General features: G+C 47.3%; 1 protein-coding gene across 2 annotated transcripts; it reads left to right on the forward strand.

Moving 5' to 3' along the window:
* The first annotated feature begins 61 nt into the window (after positions 1-61).
* On the forward strand, positions 62-9,084 carry LOC135809577 (uncharacterized). Of its 2 annotated transcripts, none has more exons than XM_065322953.1 (6): positions 62-1,573; positions 2,082-2,156; positions 3,758-3,852; positions 4,357-4,553; positions 5,003-5,400; positions 7,515-9,084. In XM_065322953.1, the coding sequence occupies exons 1-6, from the start codon at positions 327-329 to the stop codon at positions 7,576-7,578; spliced, it is 2,076 nt and encodes a 691-aa protein (XP_065179025.1). In that variant the 5' UTR covers positions 62-326; the 3' UTR covers positions 7,579-9,084. The 2 variants fall into 2 exon arrangements, with proteins under 2 accessions (XP_065179025.1, XP_065179026.1); XM_065322954.1 differs by having other exon boundaries at positions 5,006-5,400.
* Positions 9,085-14,104: the final 5,020 nt, after the last annotated feature.

A 14,104-nucleotide genomic window follows, 5' to 3' on the forward strand; every position in this document is an offset into this window, starting at 1 on the left:
TACTTGTCGTAGCGTATTTTGCATTTTCATACATGGTCGTTGACTCGTTCTCGTTGTGGGGCCGGGGGCGACGTATTTGTTTCCTACTATTTTTCGAAGTCTACACCGTCAAGTGTCATGTACTTTACTGGCACACACATGCGGAAAGGCTTCTTCCTCAGACCAGGGACTCAACGGACTCCACTACCCTGGTCTTGTTTGTTGTGAATCTGTGAACTCAAAGTTCATCCCGCAGATTTCTGAAAGTCTGCACTTCCTGCCCGTCAACGGCCGTGCCATGGCATGCACAGAGAGCAAAGGATTTCTCAGCTGTTTCTTCTTCCTCGATGGCTAACACCGAGACAATTTCTGTGCCACCTGGTGAACATATGACAATTGACGACACGTTTGATGGGTCCGCAAGCCGCAGTGGTTTCACCAGTCTTGGAAAGGATGAGTCTATCCACCGACTAAACAGCCTCAGAGAGAACTTTGAATGTGACTCCCCCAGTGACAGCCTGAGTGCGGACTCTCTGTGCGGGGCCGGTGACCAGCTGACGAGCCGTTTGGATGTGTACTGCGGAGGAACGGTTGGCAGTTCAGGAAGTGGAACCGCATCGATTGTTCGTTTGAAAAACGGCATTATCCAGTGGGCCTCGCTGCCTAGGAACAAGCGCAGCACAACTAACTTCAGTGAAACGCAAGCGGATAACCTGCTGGACTCCGCCTCCAGTTTGTCCCTGGATTTAGTCATTACTGCTAAGCTTAGAGTAAAAACCAACAAGCAGGGCAGGGAAGAGGTCACTGGGTTTACTGTGCTGGGAGCCCAGGCCAACAAAACTGGGCGCAATGGTGGCCCCCTGCTTAGCACTTTGACAGTCCACTTTACTAAGGCTGCAGCTCGAGTAAGCCAGGAATGGGTGTACACCATCAACAACGCCCTGTTGGTGACGGGCCTGAGGCCACAGAAGTTGCTGTTCTTCATCAACCCGATGGCGGGCAAGGGAGACGCAGCGCTCATCTACCAGCAGTCTGTGCGGCCATATTTGAAGGCGGCCGACATCGAAGCGGATGTCATGCTGCTCAGCGGCCCAGGTAGCATGCGCAAGTACCTCTCTGACCCGACTCGCGACTTGCACCAGTATGACGGCATTGTGGCAGTTGGCGGCGACGGAACAATCAATGAGCTGATAAACATCTCCATATTCAGAGCAATCGAGTCGAAAGTCACCTCGGTCTGGTCCAACGCGGACCCCAAGGACGATTCTGTGCCCGAACACGAGTTCAGCATTGAGCAGATTCGAAAGAACCAGCATCGGATAGGCGTGATTCCGGCAGGATCGATCAATCACATTGCGTGCTCGGTGTTTGGCTCGGACAGTCCGGCTATAGCCACCATACACACGTTACTCGGTGGTAGCTACCTCCTGGACGTCTGCTCGTTGTCCACACAGAAACGCTTACTGACATTCGGAACAACGGCTGTATTCTCCTGCCTGCAGAATGGATGCAAGTCGCCGAAGAGCCCCAAGCGCAAGCTGCTTCGCCTCTCTTCTAGCCAGCAATTTACGACAATGAAGTTGGAGAGAGACGGGTATGTGTTTTAGCAGTAGAACTGGGGTTAAGCTGTCGTGCTCCTTTTGCCTTGTCTGTGACCGTACATGATAGAGTGTAGCATCAAGCTTACTGGCTTTACGGGTAGACTCCTGATATTTGAATATCGTTTAATTAGAATAACATATACATGGATGATTGCAATGTAATCAAGAGTACATGTTGTACCCTCGGTGTGACCATGCAAGCACTTGACATATGCATTGTGTTGTGGATGCACCTTTGGATGATTAGACTCGGTGTCGGCGCCGGACAGTCAGTAGTTTTTCCTGGCAATTTGGGGTTCGACTATCAGAATTCCCCGGTGCAGTTGGCATCCACCATAGCATGTAGACAAGAAGGAAACCTGTAATGAAGAGCGATGCGTGCGTACGGAGATCACCGCCCCGTATAGATGGCAAGTGTGAATATCTACGCAGGGTATTGTCACTATTGTGTGACCTAATCCGGCTGTGGCGTGCACGCGTTGTATTGTCGTATTCCTGCAGGGACTTCTTCACAACGTTGAGGTACCAAATGACCCATGTTGACCGGGTCGAGAAGAACAAGTCTTCCGAGACATGGTGAGTTAGAGTACTGCAGAGTGCAACATGCACCGCAACGCTTTGCAAGCTTTAGTGATGGTAGTCTACCAGATCCATCCAGCTCTTTCTGCTGCTGGCAGAATCCGATGTGAAATTCTACTGTTGCAGACCCTATAGACTAGAGCTTCGCGTTGCTGAGGGGCATTTACATGTGGTCTTGGTATGATTCATGTAGTCGCTAGTTTGCTGATATGAGTACAAAATACAAATTCCATGGCCACCAAAGCGTATCGCATCGCAAGGTAGGCATATCCACAATCCAATGACAGCTTTCTTGCGATGATCATGGTAATCAAACTGATGTCGATTACAAGGAAAGAATGGTCTTGGATTCCAGATTTACCTGCCCTGTAACATGGATATGCGTAGTGGCTGTGCAACACAGTACTGTTGGGCGCTGAAGAACGGAGTGCCGAAGAACGATCAACCTAGAATTGCACCAAGCACAGCATACTAATGTATGCACGGTGACTCAACTGTTGCATAGATTGCAGTGCGTGAAAAGAAGAACGGTCCAGGCTAGGAGGCTGACCCAGCATTTCTTCGGCGACCGGCAGCACTGTGTTATCTCCGTTGATGCTGTAGCTGCTTTTCAATTTCTGTCTCCTCGTTGATTACCGGTCATGCAGTTGTCACAGTGAAACTTCAATAAACGCACATGTATCTCACAGGGCTGGAGCAACCTGTACCTTGTAGCCGACGTACTGCATGTGCAAGGTAAACGTATGACAGGTGCAGTTGTATCATTCTGCAGGGTCCTCAAAACTAGTACTTTGAAGTTTATAGCCCATAGTATCAGTCCCGCCAACCTTCCGTACTTGTACGGAAAAGCACTCCTTCATCCGCGCCACGGAATTTTAGCGAAGTGGTATGGAAAATTTGAGAGGATCAATCAGCTACAGCTATGTATGTAGAAGCATGGCAAGCACAGGGTGAATACAGTGAAGCCTGTCTAAGACGACTGCTCAAGGGACTTTCAAAGTGGGGCCTCTGTAACCAGGTGGTCTCCTTATCCAGTGCCATTTGACTGGAAATAGCACCCCCTGGTACTGGCTGCAGTGGTCTTCTGGGACAGGTGGTCGCCTTATCCGAGTGGTAGCCATGACAGGTACTGTAATGAATATTCCTATGCCAAAGCGAGTGCATGCCATGCTTCGACTACATGTAGCACAAAAGGTCATGCCCTGGTATAAGTCACATATGTGTGCACTAGCAAATCCAGCCACCGACAAGCATGTGAGTGTCAAAAACACAATACAAGCAATGCACACGGCAGTGCACTGGCAATACGCAAAACGCTGCAAACTACGGAAAATCAGAAGTCGCCGTACTCAAAACAAACTCAGTTAGTTGGCATCTCTGTGGTATAGTATGGCCAGAGAACTTTATACATGTACTGCGGTTTCACTGTACCAGTATTAGTGTTAATCAAAATATGGTTGTGCTGATGGCATGGTGTTAAAGCATGCACTTAGTGCCTATTGCTCATGATGAAACCTTGCTTGTGCTGGCTCCTTTTTGCACAAACATGCCTTGCTAATAGATTTGCTGTTTTTGTTTCGGATGGTACATACACGTAGGTCCACAGATCCGAACCCAGGTGAGAATTTTGAGATGAGCAGCTTAACTCTCTCGCCGCTGATCGAAGTAGCCCCGGGTACCGACAACCTAAGTGGTAAGTTGCTTGTGTCTGCGCAAACAGGGGTTTTGCTTGGAGGAAGGGAGTTATTGGGTATCAGGCGCTGTCTGCCGGTTGGCACAGGCATCCGGTCGGAGTAGGCTGGGGAAGTTTGTGCCTCACGGGCACCATATTCCTTGTGCTGTCCAGGCCCTACTGTCATCGGGGATACAAACTCCGTTCCTAGCGTGACAAACACCTCGCCAACACTAGACAGCGGCGCGAGTCAGTGTTGCGCATGGATATGTTGAGCTCAAAGGTTACAAGCAACTGACTTTCTTATTATGATCTTTGAGATCACTTCCACTATTCCTTTGTACCAATGTAGTGAATTCTTTATATCAGGATATCAGGCCACCTGCCTCGTACTGCGAAAGATAAAGAGCAGTACGAGGCAGGTGGCCTAGTTTCCGAATACGTAGAAATTCTCCGTGAAGTCCGAATTAGAAATTGCAATTCTTTATGTTCTTTGTTATTTGTTCCTTCCTATGTTCTTCTTAGCATGTCCAGTGACCAACAAGTGGGGGACTCTGACGGGCACCTACGGATATCTTTGCATTTTCGCGACACCCTACCGGGATCCTGAGCATCCAACCGCATCCTCTCAGGAAGGTTTACTGGATATGATACTGGCGGATACGCTTTCTCGCAAGGACTACTTCAGGAATGCGTTGAAGAAGAAGTTCACGTCTGACCAGGTACCGGACAAACTCATGCATTGCGAAAGCACGCACAAGATATGATTAAGCCTCCATATAGGTGCATGTACAAGCTTTTGCTAATTCCAATAGGTGGGGAAAGCAAATGCAATGTTGTTCCTAGCTAAAAGCTTACGTCAAGGGTTGTAATCTCTGTTGTGTGAATTGAATTATGTTTATCAAGACATTCCCTCGTCAAAAGCAAACCTAATGGGCTGTAACGAACCTTGTCCTTTCAGTGCTACGCAATCTCTGGGCAGCTAACATGTATTTTAGCTGTCTTAACACACTTTCAACCTCCTTAGGCCTCATGAGCAGTGCTCAGAGTGACTGTCAACCAGTATATCTACTTAGGATTGTCGGAACAGCAGGCACTGGGTGTGAATACACTTTACCTTGGCCTAGGACTTTTAAAGGAGTCATTCTTCTATCTATGTATGGTTTTGAAGCAGAATGCGTCTGGAGCAGTGATTTGCCACGCCCAGCAGGCCTTCATCAACATCAACGTTCCGAGACAGAACACTGCTGGTACGATGCCAAAGTTCCGCAAGAAGGCCTCCACGATCTCCTCGCCTCTGGACATGATCCGCAGCCGGCGTCTCAACTCCGAGGATGATGATGTAGTGAACGAGACCGACTCGGCCGAGGTGTCATCCACCGGGACAATCTACAGCACCATTGAAATCGATGCGGACGTGACTATTGGACACCTGAAGGGGATCTCCTGGAGCTCGATTCAGACCCTGGCAGGGGAGCCTGGTAGCCACACGCCCACGCACATTGGTCCCGGCAAGTTTGCGTGGTATATCGACGGTGATCCGATCGCGGCAAAGTCAGTCCATGTGTGGTAAGTGCTTGCATGACATGTCAACTGGCCAATCATTATAATATCTCGTAGTCCCATGGTACAGTAAGATTTGGGCAATTTCAGGCAATCAGCGAGCGTTCTGGGCGGAATATAGTCAGCGATATACACCTCTCGGTTCAAAGATATACTCCGCTCGGTTCACATGGGTCACACCAAGAGCAATTATATGGATTATAGTATACCATCCGTACCCTGTGTCTACCGTGTCCCTCACATTTCCCTCGTGCTACGCACTCGTGAGAATATTTGGCAGTGTACCCCTCATACTCATGGTATAATCCATACGTAATAGTCCCTGCACTACCCTAGACAGGACAAACGGAGACTTTTGTGACGAAGTATCATGCACACATAAGAAAGTTGAAGAAACCCATTAAGGTGGCTCGCGCCTATTTCTAAACTCGTCATGTCACCTCACAAGAAATACCCTATGTTTGTGGCAGGGAAAGTTGAAATTGACCCATGCTGATTGTAGCAAAAAAATTCGCATATGCGTGAGCTGGACCCTTCGAAACTGGAGTGCGCTACAACTTACAAGCTCACAGCGCCAACTCCGCATGCACTTTTCTCGAGCGTAGGATACGCGAGAATCTGCGCAGAAGACGAGTTTAGAAATAGGCGCGAGCCGCCTTAAAAGCATTAATAGAGTACTGTAAAAGCCATTCTTCTAACGGGGCACATACCGTAAAATTCCGTAAATAAGCCCACCCTAGATAACGCCCATGTCCAATAATAAGCCCAGTTTTAGGCGGTGTACACTTCAAGTCCGCTTTAGCGCCCATGCCCGAAATAAGCCCTGGGTGTAAAGTGGACTCAAAATGACCAGCGCGCGAGCGTGCGTTCGCGTACAAACTGTAGAACATTTGTAGATCGAGTGCGTGCCATCCAACTGCACGCAGCACCGTGCAGAACTCAACACTGTCACGGCACGCGAGGACAGTGATGTTCCGTTGGACTGTAGCTTGTACTAACCATAGCAAGTGGTTTACCTATCAAATCTGTAATTTATCGCTACATTCTTGGTTACGACCAAATTTCCAGCTGTGGTTTGATGTACCTGTACCGCGCTCAGTATGAATGGTGGTTCACTGAAACTAGTGGGTTGCTGATAGATTGATCTTCTGCAGATTGCGTCCGAAATAACGCCCATGCCCTAAAATAAGCCCATGCCCAAATATACACCCGGTTTTTGACGCTCTGCAAAGTATACGCCCGGGGCTTATTAACGGAATTTTACGGTATATAACGATTTCCTAAAATTGACTGCTTTACGTGTACCAAAGGTAACGATTCTCACTCATTCTCAACGCTCAATAACAACAATACTCTATCGATTTCTGTATAACGATTTCTATTTTAATGACAGATTTCTCCTCATTACCTCGTTAGAATTAGCACTTCGTTACGAGAGAGCTTGGAAGCTCAGGGCCCTACGCTATGCTTTTTTGCCTAGCTGCCTAGCTGATCATTGGAGGGTAATACGACACCGTCTACCACCTTGATGACCTAGGCAAAAAAGCATAGGGATGTTATAAATTTTTCATTTCTCCTTCTCTTTTTTCTCAAGACAACCTGGGATTCGAACCCGCACTATCGCCCGGCATGCATTCCCCTGATACACTTCGCATGCATACTCATTCTTCCAAGTTGCTTCACGTTATGATCTTGCATTCGAAAGCCCTATTTGAATACTGTGGCCAGCTGTCTTTGATGGTACGGGACAGGTACGGGATAGCGCCAGGCATGCCGACGGCACAAACAAACACGGACTTAAAGCTGTGTGGACCCTGGCTAGCGCCAGACGTTACTAAAGTAACGTCTTTTGCATAGCTACGGGAATAAATATAGCTTTCACAGTATGCTCTTCACTATCTATAATTCAGAAGCAACAACAGCTACTGCTGGACGGAGAAAGTGTAAACAAACTGCTTTCATTTCTGACTGAGTCACTCTGAATAATCAGTAGCTGTTATCACTCAACAAACCCAACTATCAGATGGGGAAAAACTGAAAGGTATGATGAGGAGCATTGCCAGCAATACCTAATTGCAATGTTTGTCCGTGTCTTGTTTTCTGTCACTTGTCGTACACAGCATGCTTCCGAAAATCGTCAATTTCCTGGCAATGCCGCTGGACCTGGTCGTAAGTGTGAAATGAGTACGCGTGTCGATAGTAGTCAGCCAGTGCATGCCGGCCTTGGCGTGGACGTTGTGTCCGTGCTGCTCTGCTTGCGCTGTGGATTTTGCGTTGTCGGTTGCCAGCTGCTCTGAGCCACGCGGCACATTCCCAATAGGGTGTTCCCATAGTTTCTTTTTCTCTAGTGCACCGCTGCAGTGCATTTCCATTCTTAGTCTTGCAGTACCTCACAACTATATAAAACACATGTTTAACTCCTGCCGTGTGGCTGAGCAGGCCATTCCTGTTCAACAAGCCAGGAGAGTGAACTCAACTCGGACAGTAGCAGCAAAGTGAAAATATTATCAAACTCAGTCCTTCTTTTTAGTGCTTTTGTTTCATAGAATTGCATCACGACCAGCCGGTTTATGCCACAAAGCACTTAGAAATTTAGCTAATTCGTCTGACGCTCTGCTACTCCTCTGTCCGTCTCCAAGTCTGTTTTGGCTTCTGTAGCTCCCACGCTCTCACTGTCTTCTTGCCCCCTGCTGTACAATTTCGTCCCCGGCATAGACGTTGATGCATGACGCTATTTTGACACAAATATTCCGATTATCATTCATGTGCACGTCTCCTCACACAGCACATTGCATGCGTGTGTGTCTGCCTCGGTGTTCTTTCTCTCTCAATGCGTCTATGGAGATCCCGCATATATTATAAAACTTTAGTTTTACCTCATGATTGTGAGTTAGTTGCTGCCGCTACATCTTTCTCCCTTCTCTTCTCCGTCTCTCTCTCTCTCTCTCTCTCTCTCCGCTATTGCTGTTGCTTGCTTCCCTGCCCGTTTGACAGCATTGGGCCAGGAGGAGGAGGCATGTGCACCGTTGCATACACTAAAATGCAGAGTGTGTCAGGGTGCTGCTTGTTCTTGTCTCGTGCGGCTATTGACTTCTTCTCGCTGCACCTTTTTTATTTTAGTGTCAACTTCTGTAGCCTTTTAATCGGGCCTATAAATCCTTGTAATGCTGATGCGGCTTCTTTCACCGTGAGCTCGATGCGCCTGGCTAGCCTTTGTGTTTGTTTGTTTTGCTCTTGGTCATCTTCACCTGGACGTGTTCACAAGTGATGGACAGGTACGCACACACACACACACACACACACACACACACACACACACACACACACACACACACACACACACACACACACACACACACACACACACACACACACACACACACACACACACACACACACACACACATATGTGCAGTTAATTCAACTTTGCATCTTTGGTGTTTCTTTTTGAAGCATGTACAATTTATATTCTTTCATGTTCGTCTGACACGTTCATACTGAGCTGTTCATGCACTCCTCCTTTGTTTTGGGACAAGTTGCTTACGCTTGCAGGTGCCATCTGCTTATTCTTGATGTGCTTGTTGGCTTGTTTTCCGCTCATGATCTTTGTTCTCTTTCTCTTTCTTTCCGTTAGATAGGTGCGGGCTGAATTAAGTATGTGCTGAATAAATTTCTCCATGCGGACTCTGAGGGCTTTGGAAGAGTGGTTGTGAGCTTGTCTGTGAAGCATGATGAGGTCCCAAGCTCAAGACTGGTGCTGGCAGCAGGTAGCGTGTACTGTTCTAGCAAATGTGGCAATGCATGCGTAGACCACTGTACATTCAATGGACTTTGCCGACACCGGGCCATGCCTATGGTCAACTAGATACTTGGAGTGAGGGTAACATGGGTTCAGTAACAGAGTTTTGCCCCCCCCTGTTGCCGTGTTGGGCATTGTTTGCGAGGCTTACCACCTCGCCTCTGTATGCATCTGCCACCTCGCTCCATGCATCCACCACTGTGGTATCAGGACCGCCGGAAGCAGTTTTTGATTGGCCCGGCGATACCATATGTACATGTACATGTACCATGATCTTTCATACCTTGTGCATGATATGGTGGCTACGTACATGTATAACCTTCTCACCGGTAAACATACGTTGGTGGCCAACAAAGTTGGTCCGGTGATTGACAAAGCGGCCCGGTTCTGGCGGGCCTGGGTATCATCATGGTGCTGGCCTGGCGCAAGCCGCAGACACTTCCTTTAGCTCATCGCGTTTCTCAGTACATGTTGTGGCTGGTGAGTGGTGACAACGTGTGCGTCCACATGTTTACCTCATCACTACCCCATGCTACAGTATTTTTTAGCTTTGTGGTTCACCACACTACCAATGCGACATGCATGCATACTGCAATCTCGCCGGTAAAAGTAACACCAAGTGAAGAGTACATGTACATACTAATTATGTACTCTTCACATTATAATACCCGGGCCTTGGTCTGTCCCTGCGGGAATTTGCGGAAAAAACTCTCGAAAACTTGCGCAAGAAATTGCGGAAGAAAGCAACAAAAAATGCGACGAAAAGTGCGGAATGATGCAGAACTTGCCAGGAATTCGCGGAATTATTTACAGAAAATTGCGGATTTGGGCCAAATCACGAAATTTGTTGCATCGTATATCTACTTGGGAGTAGTACGAGTCATACTGTGCAAATAACCTACAGGATCATGGAAAAAACTGCGTGAAAAGTGCATAAAAAGTGAGATATAGTGCAGAAAACAACAAAAAAGCGCGGGAAATCGCGGATTTTCCTGAAAATCGCGGGTTTGGGCGAAAATCGCGAAATTTGTTGCATCCGTGGAATCGCGATTTCCTGGAGGGACAGCTTGACTTGTTCTTTTTGTGTACATGTGTTCATGTGTACATGTGTTGTGCGTCCTTTTCTAGTGTCGCTTGTGCCATCATTCATTTTGTTTGGACAGTCCCCACAGACTCAAATCAAGCATATCAATTCTGAGCGACAGCTACAGCCGCGCAGGGATTACAATGCTAAGCCGGGAGAACCGTATTTTTACTATTTTTAAACATACTCCCTGAAATCAGGGAGTATATAGTGGTGGCCAAAAGTTTTGACCCACCCCATGGAATCGTCAGTACAGCTCAGCCTGGCTCCTAAACACGCCGTTTTTTGACTTCTTTGAGGCCAAAGCCGATTGAAACTTGGCAAGGACACTAAAATTTGCAAGAATCCGTTGTCAACTGAGATTTGTGATGGATCACCATACATTTGGGTGGGTCAAAACTTATGGCCACGTGACCAAATTTGGTCTACCGTACCGTACGGTTTCAAAAAAGTTGTCAGGCTGATGCACGTGCCGGGAAAGTTGAAAATCAACACTTGACTTCTCACTTTGAGAGTTTGCGATATCAAACTTGATTATTTTGACGACGGAGATGGTATTTTCAGGCAGGATAGTGAACCGAGGTCAGATTAGCAAGGATGTGAGGGAAATGGTCGTGAAGCTGAGTGTTGACGGTCTCTTTTGGCGTGGTATCGCTCCTCTGTTGGATTTGAGTAATCCTAGGCTACGATACGTAGAATTGTCAGGAAACAAAAATTGACTACATTTCACCTCGATCAGACCGACCAAGAGAGACCAGTGCAAGACAAGATCGCCACCATATCATGAAGTCAATGGAGAATCACCTCAAATCCGTCACTGCCTGCGAGCTGAGATGGTGAGCGACGGTGATAACGCGATTTCTGTGCGTTCTGTGAGACGCAAGTTGCAGAGAGCAGGCCTACGTGGCTGTATGGCCATCAAATGGCCCTTCATCAGTGCTGTGAATAAGGCAAAACGCCTTAAATTTGTATAGACGCACAAGGACTGGAGCAGTGATGACTGGTGGTAATTTCTGTGGACTGATGAGTCTAAAATCAACCTCAAGGGCTCTGGTGATGCAGTTTACGTCAGGAGGTGGACAGGATAGGCTCTGGCTGGCACATGCACCCGCAAAACTGTGAAGCGCCGCGACGGCAATATCAATGTATGGGAGCCATGGCCAGCAACGGCGTAGCGCGCATTTGCCGGGTGATGGATACGATGAATGCGGACCAGTACCTCGCATCCTCCGAAAACATGATGTTGCTGAGCATGATGGAGCTTGTGGGTGGTGTGGGTGGTGTCTTATGGCCGCAAACGCTCCGCAAACAGAACGGAGGCGCGGCGGGCGGTGAACGGCATCACCGTCCTGACATGGCCCCTGCAGCCACCTGACCTCAATCCAACTGAGAATCTCTGCAAAATTGCTGGGCTGAAGCAGCACGATGTTGAAATCACCCCCAGAAACCAGTATGAGCTGTGGCGAGTGTGCCGGGAGGCATAGAAGTTGATTTCTCCTCACGAGCGCAAAAAGATCGTCGATTCAATGCGGCAGTGTATGCAAGAGATCATCAAAGCCAAGGGAGGGGTTACTAAGTGGTGGATGTATCTGAAATAGGCCAGGACTGACTTCTAGACTTTAGTTTAGTTGAATGCTTTTTAGAAATCACACTATTCCGTGTATCCTGTTGGCGGTTTATGATAGTGCGGGCGTTGGCCATAAGTTTTGACCCGCCTTTTACATATACTTGACCACAGTAGTCCCCAGATGACTCCGTCTTTCAGCATTTTTCATTTCTACTTCACTATTCAGCCTGATTCACAGGTCCTCGACCAAAAATTTAGTAGCTTACAGCCCAAATCTTCAGAATTCGAAAAATCTGCATGGTGGGTCAAAACTTTTGACCACCACTGTAAACATGGTAAAATACTAATGGAGTAGTCTACTCCTTGTAGTTGTACTGACACTGGTGGAAAATGACTGTGTCAGTGACTGACTGTGACAGACCAGTGTGTGTGTCAATGTACATGTACATCATGATGATCATAAAATACCGGTATTTTACGACTCCCTTGTGTAGATTCACTGAGCTGGTGAGTCGCATATCGATATGGCCATATGGTCGAGTGTGAGTGTGAAAAGAAAAAAATACTTCCTCGTTTATTATGCATGATAGGCCTCTGCGGCCTTTGGACAATCCTTAAATAAAATCAATCAATGACGATTGTCATGATGACCTCATAAAAGTCATATCAGTGCATGCATGCAGCAAGAGTTCATGAACTCTTGCCACTGCCATGCCATGCGCCAGTCTTGACTCTTGGTGCATGCAGTAGATAGCAGTGCAGTACATCGTTCGTACATATACAGAAACCTTGCTTGGTAGTTAACATGTTTTTCGATTTTGACAGCATGTTACAAGGCGAGGACGCGTAGTGCTCCTGACTACAACCATAAACCGGTTGGCAGAGTCCCGGTCTTGCGACCATTTGAACCGTATTGGGAAAACCCAGGTTCGGACCCTCGTTACTCTACGGGTTGGTAGGATTTTTATAATTTTCGTTTTTTTGTGTTGTAGAAGTCGTCGTGTTGCCGCCGTAGTATTGTTCACGTTGCTGCCGCTGCAGGGATCACGTCTGGAAGGATTTGTGATGTTATTTTCTTGTCTTCCTCTGTAATTAAATTATTTGTGATTTATTTCTTTTTTCTTTTGTTCTTTTGTTCTTTTTCTTTTTTCTTGTCTTTTTTCAACTTCTGCCCATGGCGTCCTTCTCTCAGCTCGTCAGCTGTAACAGTCATAGTCATCACCATGACGACTGTTGTGAGAAGGTGCTCGCTGCCGACGAGGTTGGTGATGTCCCGACGAGGCCATGGGTAGGCCTTCACCACGTCGGAACACCCCGTCTGCACGTTGGTGTTGTGGTGTGGGTGTTGATGGACGTCGTTGATGTTGTTGTAATAGTTGTTGTCGTTGCAATTGTCGTTGATTGTTGTTGTTGTTGTTGTTGTTGTTGTTGTTGTTGTTGTTGTTGTTGTTGTTGTTGTTGTTGTTGTTGTTGTTGTTGTTGTTGTTGTTGTTGTTGTTGTTGTTGTTGTTGTTGTTGTTCTCCTTAGTGTTGTTCTCGTTGTTGCTGTTGGTCTTGGTAATACTAATAGTCTTGTTCACGGACCTCATGAATTCCACAAATAAAACAGAGTTATATTTCTTGAATCAGCTTCAGGGTTACTTTTCCTTCAATTATGAATGATTTGTGGAATGTTGCAATTGGTAACATGGAAACATAAGTTCAGTGCAGCTTCCAGTATGTTGTTCAGGTGAGGTACACCGGTTTTTGGGGATCAAATGTCGGAAGTCAGCATTGCTTACCTCGGCTGTTGCGCTGGACCGTCTTGGGTTCACTCGTAGTTAATTAATTGTGCGTCCCCCCAGGGGGTTTGGGCTCTCCGGTATTAATCCTTTGTTGAACGAGAAATTGTTTACTAATTAATTATTGATGAAGGGGTTAGTGTTGTATCACGTTCTTCGTGGCGTGGGCTGAGTCTTCTGTCAGGTGGACGGAGCTATAAAACACACAGACAGGACGGCGGTTATTGGTGTATCGAAGGAGAAGAGAAGTCGCACTGGCGGGTCTCTGAGAGAGACACACGTGTTGACTTTGGACTTACCGGGAGATCTCTCCAGGTTGTCCGAGGAGCTGGTAAGATGGTCGTCGACGTCGAAGGTGAACGTAGGCTGAGGAAGATATGTGGAGTGTAGTCGGACACGACGTGATGGCTTCTTGTTGTCTTCGCGAGTTGTGTTCTGGAGACGTCGATCTTGCGTGGTGTCGTAGGTCGTGCGCGGGG

This window comes from Sycon ciliatum, chromosome 2 (assembly GCF_964019385.1).
Source record: "Sycon ciliatum chromosome 2, ocSycCili1.1, whole genome shotgun sequence".
Taxonomy (NCBI): Eukaryota; Metazoa; Porifera; class Calcarea; order Leucosolenida; family Sycettidae; genus Sycon; species Sycon ciliatum.

Coding starts and splice junctions, on each gene's coding strand:
- LOC135809577 (XM_065322953.1), top strand. CDS start 327: ATGGCTAACACCGAGACAATTTCTGTGCCACCTGGTGAACATATGACA. Junction 3,853..4,356: donor GGGTACCGACAACCTAAGTG/GTAAGTTGCTTG, acceptor TGTTCTTCTTAG/CATGTCCAGTGACCAACAAG. Junction 5,401..7,514: donor GCAAAGTCAGTCCATGTGTG/GTAAGTGCTTGC, acceptor TGTCGTACACAG/CATGCTTCCGAAAATCGTCA.